This window comes from Phyllobates terribilis, unplaced genomic scaffold (assembly GCF_046119375.1).
Source record: "Phyllobates terribilis strain yellow unplaced genomic scaffold, ASM4611937v1 Scaffold_11__3_contigs__length_659146591, whole genome shotgun sequence".
In the NCBI taxonomy this organism is placed as follows: domain Eukaryota; kingdom Metazoa; phylum Chordata; class Amphibia; order Anura; family Dendrobatidae; genus Phyllobates; species Phyllobates terribilis.
Window position 1 is genome coordinate 330981257 of NW_027362771.1, and position 13188 is coordinate 330994444.

Consider the following 13188-nt stretch of genomic DNA (forward strand, 5'->3'; position numbering starts at 1 on the left):
ACAACCCTGCGGGTGCGGTGCAGAGCGACAGCTCTGACAGAGGACATCGGGACCTGATTGGATCAGGTCCTAATAAGGTTAACTCTTTGCTGTCTTCTAGATGCCGCGATCTATAGCGATCGCAGCATTTAGAAGATAGTGAGAGGAGAGGGGGTCGTCCACTTATCTCTCCGACGGCCCCCCTGATGTCTGAGAGGACCTGGTGTTGTCATAGCAGCAGGAGGTCACATGACCGCCTCCGGGTCTGCCATGTACGGTGTCCTGCTAGGCTCAGCCTGCAGCTGAGTCTAGCAGGAGACAATGACAGTTTTACACTGTCAGCAGAGCTCTCATGCAATGCAATACATGTCTATTGCATTGCATAAGAACAGTTATTAGAAAAATAAAAATTGATGTCCCATACAGTGACTAAGTAAAAATGTAAAAAAAAAGTCAAAAAATGTTTTCAAACCGTTTATAAAATAAAAAAAAAATAAAAATCACAAAATAAAAAATAAATAAAATATTAAACCAATAAATCTGTATATTTATGCAAAAACAAAAAAAGTACACATTTGGTATCGCCGCGTCCGAAACAACCCAATCTATACAACTGTCACACTAAATAACTCCTTCTGTGCACACCGTAAAAACAAAAAACAAACACACTGCAAAAAACTATGCTTTTTCATCATATCACCAAATAAAAAGTGGAATAAAATGCGATCAAAAAGCCAAATGGAAATAAAAATGGTACCGCTGAAAACGTCATCTTGTTCCACACAAGAAAAGGCCCCATACAGCTCCATCAACCGAAAAATAAAAAAGTTAAAGCTCTCAGAATAAAGTGAGGTACAAAAAATATTTTTTGTATAAAATTGTTTTATTGTGTAAAAGCGCCAAAACATAAAAGTGTAGTATCGCTGTAAATGTACTGACCCAAAGAATAACGCTGCCTTATCACTTTTACCACACGCAGAACGGCATAAAAAAACCCTCAAAAAACAATTCCAGAATTTTTGTTTTGTTCATTTTACCTCCCAAAAAACGGAATAGAAAGCGATCAAAAAATGTCACGTACCCAAAAATGGTACCAATAAAAACGTCAACTCGTCCCGCAAAAAACAAGCCATCACATGACTTAGTAGTGTGTGACAGCTGTCAATCATAAAAACCCGATATAAATCTGGTATCGCTGTAATCACACCAGAGTTTCCGTGTAAATCTCTGAAATACATGATTCAGATGGAACCCCTGAAGGAAGATTCCCTATAATAAGGCAGATATAGGCCATTGTGGATGCCGTCTGGCCTGTGATCCCACGGTGTCAGTTTTTTTTTAGGCGTGCATAAAAGTGCGGTTGGCCACAATTTTGTGCACTTCTAAAAAAAAAGGACACCGCTAAACAGAGGCCAGACAGAGTCCAGAGTAACTGTGCTGCCTCATTATAGTGAATGGATCCCGCAGGGGTTTCATCTGAATTACATCACTTAGAAATTTAGATGGAAACTCTGATGTAAGTGCTCAGCCTAGAGTGCCGCATAAATGTCATGTAAAATGTTCCCAATAAAAGTTTCAACTCAGTCCTCAAAAAAAGCTAGTTCCCACTCAGGTCCGTTATCTGTTAAAAATATAAAGGGACTTCCAAGTTACCGGTAGCAGAAAGGCTCTGGAAAAGCGAAATGGTCCTTGCCCCCCAAAAGAAATTCAGAAAATTTTGTGCTCCCAAATCCAAATGCCCCCCTCCCTTCTGAGAACCACAATGTGCGTAAACTACATTTAGGGTCCACATGTTTGGCATTCCTGTAGCGATGAGAGCTTGCCTAATTTACAGGTGCATGTCTCCAGAAGCACGAGCTGGGCACAACATACTGGTCACTACAGCGTACTGGTCACTTCAACAGCAGTTTGAAATTTTCACTCAGCAACATCCACTGCTGCTTGTTTCTGGAAAAGACCCATGGAGTCAAAATTGTCACTACATCTGTAGGTAAATTCCCAAATGGGTATAATTTCCAAAATGGGGTCACTTGAGGGGGGATTCTGCTCTTCTAGCACTTAGGGGCTGTGTATATGGAGTCCGCAAACTATTCTACAATAATTTGCTCTCCAAGAGTCAAATAGTGCTCCGTCCCTCCTGGATCTCGCCGTATGGCTAAGCGGTACGGTACAGCCACATATGGGGTATTGCCACGTTTAGAAGAAATTGTGTGACACATTTCGGCACCATTTTTACCCATTACCCTGTGTGAAAATGTAAAATCTGAGGGTAAAACATTTTTTTGTGGTAAAAATATAATTATGTTTTCTTCACTACCCAATGGTATAAATTTAAAAATTATAAAATACTCACTACTTCCCTAGATGAATTCCTTGAGAGGTGTAGTTTACAAAATGGGGTCACTTGTGAGGGCTTCTGCTGTTTCGGCATGTCAGCGACTCTTCACATGTGACATGGTGTCGGCAACCTATCCCAGTCAACATAGCGCTCCATTCTCTTCCAAACAATGCCGTACACCAAAGCAGTAGTTTTCTCCCACATATGGGTTATCGGCGTACTCCGGAGAAATTGCACAACAAATTTCATGGTGCAATTTCTCCTGTTATCCTTATGATAATGCAAAATTAGGGGATGAAAAACATTTTTGCGGGAAAAATGTGAACATTTTATTTTTACGGCTCAATATTATAAACTTCTGTGAAGCACCTGGGGGTGCAAGGTGCTCACCACACATCTAGATAAGTTCCCTAAGGGGTCTAGTTTCCAAAATGTGTCACTTGTGGGGGATTTCCACTGTTTAGGCACCTCAGGAGCTCTCCAAACGCAACATGGCATCCGCTAATTATTCAAACAAATTTTACATTCAAAACGTCTAATGGCACTCCTTCTCTTCCGAACCCTGCAGTGGGCCCAAACAGTGGTTTGCCCCCACATAAGGGGTATCAGCGTGCTCAGGAGAAATTGCACTACAAATAGGGTAGTCCATTTTTTTCCTGTTACCCTTGTGAAAATAAAAAAATTGGGTCTAAAGTAACATTTTTGTGAAAAAAAGTTAAATGTTCATTGCTTTCTTCCACATTTCAAAAATTCAAGTGAAGCACCTGAAGGGTTAATAAACTTCTTGAATGTGGTTTTGAGCACCTTGAGGGGTGCAGTTTTTAGAATGGTGTCACTTTTGGGTATTTTCTGTCATAAAGACCCCTCAAAGTCACTTCAAATGTGATGTGGTCCCTAAAAAAATGTTTTTGTAAAGTTTGTTGGAAAATTGAGAAATCGCTTGTCAACTTTTAACCCTTATAACTTCCTAACAAAAAAAATGTTGGTTCCAAAATTGTGCTGATGTAAAGTAGACATGTGGGAAATGTTATTTATTAACTATTTTGTGTGACATACAGTACAGACCAAAAGTTTGGACACACCTTCTCATTTAAAGATTTTTCTGTATTTTCATGACCATGAAAATTGTGCATTCACACTGAAGGCATCAAAACTATGAATTAACACATGTGGAATTATATACTTAACAAAAAAGTGTGAAACAGCTGAAAATATGTTATATTCTAGGTTCTTCAAAGTAGCCACCTTTTGCTTTGATGACTGCTTTGCACCCTCTTGGCATTCTCTTGATGAGCTTGAAGAGGTAGTCACCGGAAATGGTTTTCACTTCACAGGTGTGCCCTGTCAGGTTTAATAAGTGGGATATATTGCCTTATAAATGGGGTTGGAACCATCAGTTGTGTTGTGCAGAAGTCAGGTGCATACACAGCTGATAGTCCTACTGAATAGACTGTTAGAATTTGTATTATGGCAAGAAAAAAGCAGCTAAGTAGAGAAAAACGAGTGTCCGTCATTACTTTAAGAAATTAGGGTCAGTCAGTCCGAAAAATTGGGCAAACTTTGAAAGCGTCCCCAAGTGCAGTTGAAAAAACCATCAAGCGCTACAAAGAAACTGGCTCACATGAGGACCGCCCCAGGAAAGGAAGACCAAGAGTCACCTCTGCTTCTGAGGATAAGTTTATCCGAGTCACCAGCCTCCGAAATCGCAGGTGAACAGCAGCTCAGATTAGAGACCAGGTCAATGCCACACAGAGTTCTAGCAGCAGACACATCTCTACAACAACTGTTAAGAGGAGACTTTGTGCAGCAGGCCTTCATGGTAAAATAGCTACTAGGAAACCACAGCTAAGGACAGGCAACAAGCAGAAGAGACTTGTTTGGGCTAAAGAACACAAGGAATGGACATTAGACCAGTGGAAATCTGTGCTTTGGTCTGATGAGTCCAAATTTGAGATCTTTGGTTCCAACCACCGTGTCTTTGTGCGACGCAGAAAAAGGTGAACGGATGGACTCTACATGCCTGGTTCCCACCATGAAGCATGGAGGAGGAGGTGTGATGGTGTGGGGGTTCTTTGCTGGTGACACTGTTGGGGTTTTATTGAAAATTGAAGGCATACTGAACCAGCATGGCTACCACAGCATGTTGCAGTGGCATGCTATTCCATCTGGTTTGTGTCTAGTTGGACCATCATTTATTTTTCAACAGGACAATGACCCCAAACACACTTCCAGGCTGTGTAAGGGCTATTTAACCAAGAAGGAGAGTGATGGGGTGCTACCAGGCCTCCACAGTCACCAGACCTGAACCCAATCGAGATGGTTTGGGGTGAGCTGGACCGCAGAGTGAAGGCAAAAGGGCCAGCAAGTGCTAAGCATCTCTGGGAACCCTTCAAGATTGTTGGAAGACCATTTCTGGTGACTACCTCTTCAAGCTCATCAAGAGAATGCCAAGAGTGTGCAAAGCAGTCATCAAAGCAAAAGGTGGCTACTTTGAAGAACCTAGAATATAAGACATATTTTCAGTTGTTTCACACTTTTTTGTTAAGTATATAATTCCACATGTGTTAATTCATAGTTTTGATGCCTTCAGTGTGAATGTACAATTTTCATAGCCATGAAAATACAGAAAAATCTTTAAATGAGAAGGTGTGTCCAAACTTTTGGTCTGTACTGTATCTCTCTGATTTAAGGGCATGAAAATTCAAAGTTTGAAAATTGCTAAATTTTCAAAATTTTCGCCAAGTTTACAATTTTTTCACAAATAAACGCAAGTGATATCGAAGAAATTTTACCACTATAATAAAGTACAATATGTCACGAAAAAAACAGTCTCAGAATCAGGGGGATCCGTTGAAGCGCTCCAGAGTAATTACCTCAAAGTGACAGTGGTCAGAATTGAAAAAAATTGTCCTGGTCAGGAAGGTGAAAACAGGCTCTGGCGCAAAAAGGTTAAAGCCGGATTTGGATACAAAAAGATTTCCCAAGTTTTAAACATCCTCAAGGGGCACTGTGCAAGCGATCATATTGAAATGGAAGGAGTATCAGACCACTGCAAATCTACCAAGACCCGGCCGTCCCTCTAAACTTTCATCTCGAACAAGGAGAAGACTGATCAGAGATGCAGCCAAAAGGCCCATGATCACTCTGGATGAACTGCAGAGATCTACAGCTGAGGTGGGAGAGTCTGTCTATAGGACAACAATCAGTCGTACACTGCACAAATCTGGCCTTTATGGAACAGTGGCAAGAAGAAAGCCATTTCTCAAAGATACCCATAAAAAGTCTTGTTTGAAGTTTGCCACAAGTCACCTGGGAGACACACCAAACATGTGGAATAATGTGCTCTGGTCAGATGAAACCAAAAATCAAACTTTTTGGCCACAATACAAAATGATATGTTTGGCGTAAAAGCAACACAGCTCATCACCCTCAAAACACCATCCCCACAGTCAAACATGGTGGTGGCAGCATCATGGTTTGAGCCTGCTTTTCTTCAGCAGGGACAGGGAAGATCGTTAAAATTGATTGGAAGATGGACGGAGCCAAATACAGGACCATTCTGGAAGAAAACCTGTTGGAGTCTGCAAAAGACCTGAGACTGGGACGGAGATTTGTCTTCCAACAAGACAAATGATCCCAAACAAAGCAAAATCTACAATGGAATGGTTCAAAAATAAACGTATCCAGGTGTTAGAATGGCCAAGTCAAAGTCCAGACCTGAATCCAATCGAGAATCTGTGGAAAGAGCCGAAAACTGCTGTTCACAAACTCCCTCCCATCCAACCTCAATGAGCTTGAGCATTTTTGCAAGGAAGAATGGGCAAGAATTTCAGCCTCTCGATGTGCAAAACTGATAGAGACATACCCCAAGCGACTTGCAGCTGTATGAGCAGCAAAAGGTGGCGCTACAAAGTATTAACTCAAGGGGGCCCGAATAATATTGTACGCTCCACTTTTCAGTTTTTAATTTGTTAAAGTTTAAAATATCCAATAAATTTTGTTCCACTTCACGATTGTGTCCCACTTGTTGTTAATTCTTCCCAATAAAATTCTAATTTTTTATCTTAATGTTTGAAGCCAGAAATGTGTCAAAAGGTATAAAAGTTCAAGGGGGGCAAATATTTTCACAATGCACTAATATATAATATAATATACACTGTGTTCCAAATTATTATGCAAATAATATTTTCTCAGATTTTCCCAAATTACCTATATGAATTGCAGTCATTGTAATTTTCCAGTCAAATAACTATTAGAGTACAATTGAAAGGTTTTTGTACAAACTGCCTATGATAACAGTATATTTTTAAAAAAATAAAAAACTCAAACTGCACTCAAAATGCATGTTCCAAATTATTATGCACAGCAGAGTTTTCAACCTTTTCATTTTAATAAAGAACAAAAAAAATGGTCATTTTTGAAATTATAAGCATTAGCAGGTTATTACAAACTGAAATCAAACAGTTTTCAACTCAAAACTTTATTCTAGGTGATGTTACATTTGCACATAGGACCGCTTGTTCGAAAGGAGCTTCTGAACTCTCTCGTCCATTGAATTTGTCAGGTTTTGGATGGTTTCTGCTTCAATTGTTTTGCATGAGGACAGAATACCCTCCCAGAGCTGTTGCTTAGATGTGAACTGCCTCCCGCCATCATAGACACTCCTTTTGATGATGCTCCAGAGGTTCTCAATGGGGTTGAGGTCAGGGGAGCATGGGTGCCACACCATAAGTTTGTCCCCTTTTATGCCCATAGCAGCCAGAGATGCAGATGTGTTATGTGCAGCATGAGACGGGGCATTATCATGCATGAAAATGATCTTGCTGCGGAATATATATATTCAAAAAAAATAAAGGGAACACTAAAATAACACATCCTAGATCTGAATGAATGAAGTATTCTCATTGAATACTTTGTTCTGTACAAAGTTGAATGTGCTGACAGCAAAATCACACAAAAATCATTAATGGAAATCAAATTTATTAACCAATGGAGGCCTGGATTTGGAGTCACCCCCCCCCCAAAATTAAAGTGGAAAAACAGGCCTGTGTGACCTCCCTACAACGCCTGGGCATGCTCCTGATGAGGTTGCGGATGGTCTCCTGTGGGATCTCCTCCCAGACCTGGACTAAAGCATCCGCCAACTCCTGGACAGTCTGTGGTGCAACGTGACGTTGGTGGATGGAGCGAGACATGATGTCCCAGATGTGCTCAATCGGATTCAGGTCTGGTGAACGGGAGGGCCAGTCCATAGCTTCAATGCCTTTATCTTGCAGGAACTGCTGACACTCCAGCCACATGAGGTCTGGCATTGTCCTGCATTAGGAGGAACCCAGGGCCAACTGCACCAGCATATGGTCTCACAAGGGGTCTGAGGATCTCCTCTCGGTACCTAATGGCAGTCAGGCTATCCCTGGCGAGCACATGGAAGGGTGTGCAGCCCTCCAAAGAAATGCCACCCCACATTATTGACCCACTGCCAAATTGGTCATGCTGAAGGATGTTGCAGGCAGCAGATCGCTCTCCAAGGCGTCTCCAGACTCTGTCACATTTGTCACATGTGCTCAATGTGAACCGGCTTTCATCTGTGAAGAGCACAGGGCACCAGTGGCGACTTTGTCAATCCTGGTGTTCTGTGGCAAATGCCAAGCGTCCTGCATGGTGTTGGGCTGTGAGCACAACCCCCATCTGTGGATGTCGGGCCCTCATACCACCCTCATGGAGTCGGTTTCTAACCGTTTGTGCAAACACATGCACATTTGTGGCCTGCTGGAGGTCATTTTGCAGGGCTCTGGCAGTGCTCCTCCTGTTCCTCCTTGCACAAAGGAGGAGGTAGCGGACCTGCTGCTGGGTTGTTGCCCTCCTACGGCCCCCTCCACATCTCCTTGTGTACTGGCCTGTCTCCTGGTAGCGCCTCCAGCCTCTGGACACTACGTTGACAGACACAGCAAACCTTCTTGCCACAGCTCGCATTGATGTGCCATCCTGGATGAGCTGCACTACCTGAGCAACTTCTGTCTGTTATAGAGTCCGTCTCATGCTATCAAAAGTGACCAAAATATCAGCCAGAAAGCATTGGTACGGAGATGTGGTCTGTGGTCCCCACCTGCAGAACCACTCCTTTATTGAGTGTGTCTTGATAATTGCCAATAATCTCCATCTATTGTCTATTCCATTTGCACAATAGCATGTGAAATTGGACAGTATAATTTCACAGAAGTTTGATTTACTTGGAGTTATATTCTGTTGTTCAAGTGTTCCCTTTATTTTTTTTGAGTAGTGTGTGTGTGTGTGTGTGTGTGTGTGTGTGTGTGTATGTGTATGTGTATGTGTATGTGTATGTGTATGTGTATGTGTATGTGTATGTGTATGTGTATGTGTATGTGTATATATATATATATATATATATATATATATATATATATATATATATATATATATATATATATATATATATATATATATATATATATATTATACACACACTTATTTGGGGCACAAGGTTCTTTCCATTTTTTTTTTTTTTTAATATACCAAGCTGGAAACTTTAAAGGGATATTTTGGTTCTAACAAGTTATCACTTGTCCACTTGATAGGTCATAATGACCAGATTCAAAGGTGCGGTCCGAAATGCAAATTTATTTTCGCCCTAAATTTAATTTTCATTCTAAATGAATCTATTTAATGTCATAAGCTAATCTATTTTCTGTTACTTACTTTAATTAAAAATTAACTGTTTTATTTTATTTTTAAAACTTCCTTTTTGATGACAAAGCATCATAAAGGGGCTGGGCCACAGAGTAGACCTCTCCTTGAAACAAAGCATCATTGATGACATTTGTTTCAGGGGCTGGGCTAGTCCCAGCTCTGTCACTGTAAGATGTTCATAATGACAGTGTACTCTCTTGCCGGCTCAAATCTGTAGTAACAAGCCGGAAACAGAGCGCACTGTCAGTGTATGTTGTAAGACTACCCGAGATGCAGAGACCAGCACCGCCCCCGCAAGTGACGTCACATGATGTCCACACAATGGAATACTGCTGACCACATTAAGTGGTCAGCTGTTGCAAACTTTGCATAAATTAATATTACAGGTGAATATAAGAATCTTTGTAATACAGTGCCTAGAAAAAGTGTTCATACCCCTTGAACTGTTCTACATTTTTTTCACGTTACACTCACAAACTTAAATTTTTTTTATTGGAATTGTATGTGATATACCAACACAAAGTAGCAGGTATTTGTGAAGTGTAAAGGAAATAATACATGATTTGATAATTATTTTAAAAATATAATTCTGAAAATTGGAAAATTCATTTGTATTCGTCCCCCAAGTCAATACTTTGTTAGACCATCTTTCACTTCAAGTCTTTTGGGGTATGTTTCTACCAGCTTTGCACATCCAAAGGCTCACATTGTTCCCCATTCTACTTTGCAAACCAGCTCTAGCTCAGTGAGAATTGATGGCGATCATCTGAACAGCAATTTTCAAGTGTTGCCACAGATTCTCAATGGAATTTAGGTCTGAACTTCGACTGGGCCATTCAAACACATGAATATGCTTTGATCTAAACAATTCCATTGTACAGTTGCTCTGACAGCATGCTTAGGGTCGTTGTCCTGCTTGAAGGAGGACAAAGACCCTATATACCCTAGCCTCCACTCCAGTCATTAAGCCTACTTTCCCACAAAGAATTTTTGGTGAGTTTTTTTACGCTGCGTATTTTTGAAACAATGCAAGTAACCTATTTTACTAGGTGCAGAAAATCTGCAACATCAAAAACTCATCAAATGCTCATTGTGGGAACAAAGTCTAACAGGTATTTCTCCAGAATTGCCCTGTATTTAGCTGCATCCATCTTCCCATCAAATCTGAGCAGCTTCCCTGAGCCTGCAGAAGAAAAACCTCCCCACAGCATGTTTGATGGTGGGGATGGTGTTTTCAGAGTGGTGTGCAGTATAAGTTTTCCGCCACACAAAGAGTTTTACATTTAGCCCGAAATCTTCAACTTTGGTCTCATTTGACCAGAGCACATTCTTCCACTTGCCATGTAGAGGACACAGCTAGCATGTGGAAGAAGGAGCAACACTACTGCAACACTGGCTACCTGTGTGATGGAGGCTGAAGCAGTGAGAGGACACCTGTAAATGTGTCAAGTTATAATCACACACAGCTATGCAATGAGATCAATAAAGCAGAGAGCGGCTGTGAAGACACAGGGTATTCAGTGGGCGCAACACTACTCAGACAACACAGGGTGAGGGTAAAACAGCGTGCCAATAGTTTATTGAACCACAAAAAGGACAATAAACAGAACAGTCCCAGCTAATACAACATTACAGTCTCACCCTTCCGCCCCGCCCGCCTGGGATAGAACAGCTGCTACTTTGGGACTTCCAGGGACATCTACCCCAACCAGTGACACCCCTCTTCTGGCGGGCCCCCACAGAGAGAAGGTAGTGGCAAGCTTAGGAAGTTAGCAGTCCATCGAGGTACAAGGCTAGAAGACCCGAGGGTCCCACCCTGGCCTCTCTAAGAGTTTCCATGGGGCCAGATGACTGGCTGGTCCCAATCTGGCTGCTCCGAATATCTCCATGGGTTCCAGGCGATCGGAGGGTCCCACCTGGCAACCCCAAACAACATATCCATGGGGCCAGGTAACTTCATCGTCCCAACCTGGTCTCCCCAAATGTATCCATGGGTTCTCTGATGGTCAATGGAGCAGATCCATATCTTTCCAGTCAGGGCCATATACCCTTAGGCCAGAATCAAAATCTGTGTCTCTTTGGTTAAAGCCATGCTTCCAAGCTAATGGTCTCAGAGTCTGAACCATGACTCTCCCTATAAAGTCACTTTCCAATTTCTGTGTCAAGTCTGACTGCTACAGAAGCATATCTCCTTTTTAAGTACACATCCACAGGTCAAGGGGTTAAGGAGGGCATTACTCACAGGACTCATTGTTTGAGCTAATCAATCTACATAGTTAGTATCGCAGGGGCTTTGGAAACAGTGCTATTTATTTATAAAACAAAGAAAAGTCAACATTCAGTTTTATACAAATACTGGTCTGTCCTTCTTGACTAGTCACAGAAATACACGTACATTTGCAAGTCAACACAAAGACAATAGTGTATTTCTCTTGGATTAACAATTCTAAACGTCTGGCTGATTAAGATTATAGGCTGTATCGTCACAGCGGCCATTACACTTGTAATGTTCTTTTTATTTATAAAAAGCTCTAGAGACAGATTCTCATGCAGATCAGTGTTCCATAGTTCTGAACAGCTCATTTACATATAAGAAAAATGTGAAATAAGACATCACAGTATCATTTTATTTAGCTTCCTATGACCTACATGCCCAAATAGCCAGCTTAGGAGGGTTGATCCTACTGACAGATTCCCTTTAATATAGATTTCATAGACAGGATTCTCTACATCCATGAGCCACAGTGTAAGGCCAGAGCTCCACAATCAGTATTTGGTCAGTATTTTATCTCAGGAGTGGGAAACAAAACCAGGTGAGGAACAATCAGAGAAAAGGTATAATAGAAACAAGTTACCAATTCTGCATTTATCACCCGCTCCGGGTTTTGGCTCCCACTCCTGACCAAATACTGATAGTGTGGCCGTGGCCTAAAGATGAATTTCAGACCACTATGATGTGTAAAAACTGATGTGAAACAGAGTGCTCCAAACTATACAAGCTACAGGGTAAAGATGAAATTCATATTGAGAGTCCCGACCACTATAAGCCACGGTGTAAAAAAATAAATACGCCATAGAGGGGATCCAGACCTTTATGTGACACTACAAGATGGATGCGTACACTTGATCATGACCTCGACGAGCCACAGTACAAAGATGGATGCCATTGTGGGGAGCCCGACCTCTATGAGTCACAGTACAAAGATGGAGGTCGTAGAAGGGATCCTGACATCTATGAGCCACAGTGTAAATATAGCTGTAATAGAGGGGGTTCCAACCTCTATGAGCCACAGTACAAAGATGGAGGTCATAGAGGGGGTCCTGGCCTTTAAAAGGGACAATAAAGAACTAAATGCACCAGTCACCAATATAAAACAAACAAACATATCTATAGTGACAATGTCAAACAGCCTGGGGGACTTCATGGCCCTAGGGGCAAGATATTACCAGGAGGCACCAAGAGGGGGCTTACATATTCTTGTGGTGAAGGGTCCCCCTTAATTCTGGGGTTTACTCTAATGAAATATGCGGTAAATACAAGGCATGCAGGACAAGTAATGGCCGCAGGCGGAGGATGAACCAGCACAGCACTGATAATCCCCATGGACGTGACATTACAGCAGGGCCTACACTACCAGGACTGAGGGGAGCGAGCAGCGGGCATGGAGCGGCACAGGGGGTGACCCGCAGCTAAGAATGCACAGTCCATGGCGATACGACACACAAAATGAACAACGTAACGACTATCGCGACATAGACGAGGCGGGCGGCTACAAGTACAGCACAACCGGAAGCTCACAGTGTCACGTCCCGAGGACAGACCCGATGATGTCTCCCCGTCACCTCCCGAGCCTGCAGTCGCCATGTTGACTCCGCCAGAGCCAGCTGCCCGATGACGTCAAATTTACTGTGTTTTGTTTTTTTTCACGCAACTTTATTGGAAAAGGTTCGGTTGACATAGCTTAATTTCAACAAGAAACTTTATTTAAAACGCTCCAGACCAACAACAAAAGCTGTGCTAAGTGCTGCAGGAGCTGGTGCAGACTTGTAGCCCATCTTTCTGCTCCATCTTGGTATCTGACACATTTATTACTTTGAATCTTTAGTTTTGTTTTCCTTATTTATAATCATTTTTGGAAAAGTTTTCTTAGAAGCATACACCA

The 13188-nt window shown here is 41.9% G+C and overlaps 1 protein-coding gene across 1 annotated transcript in view; it reads right to left on the reverse strand.

The window, feature by feature from the left end:
• Positions 1 to 12955, reverse strand: part of IREB2 (iron responsive element binding protein 2) — an 81004-nt gene extending 68049 nt beyond the window's left edge. The window contains exon 1 of the mRNA XM_073652683.1: positions 12825 to 12955. Within this exon, the coding sequence (XP_073508784.1) occupies positions 12825 to 12890 (66 nt within the window). The 5' untranslated portion in view covers positions 12891 to 12955. The remainder of the gene's footprint in view (positions 1 to 12824) is intronic.
• Between the last annotated feature and the right edge of the window lie 233 nt (positions 12956 to 13188).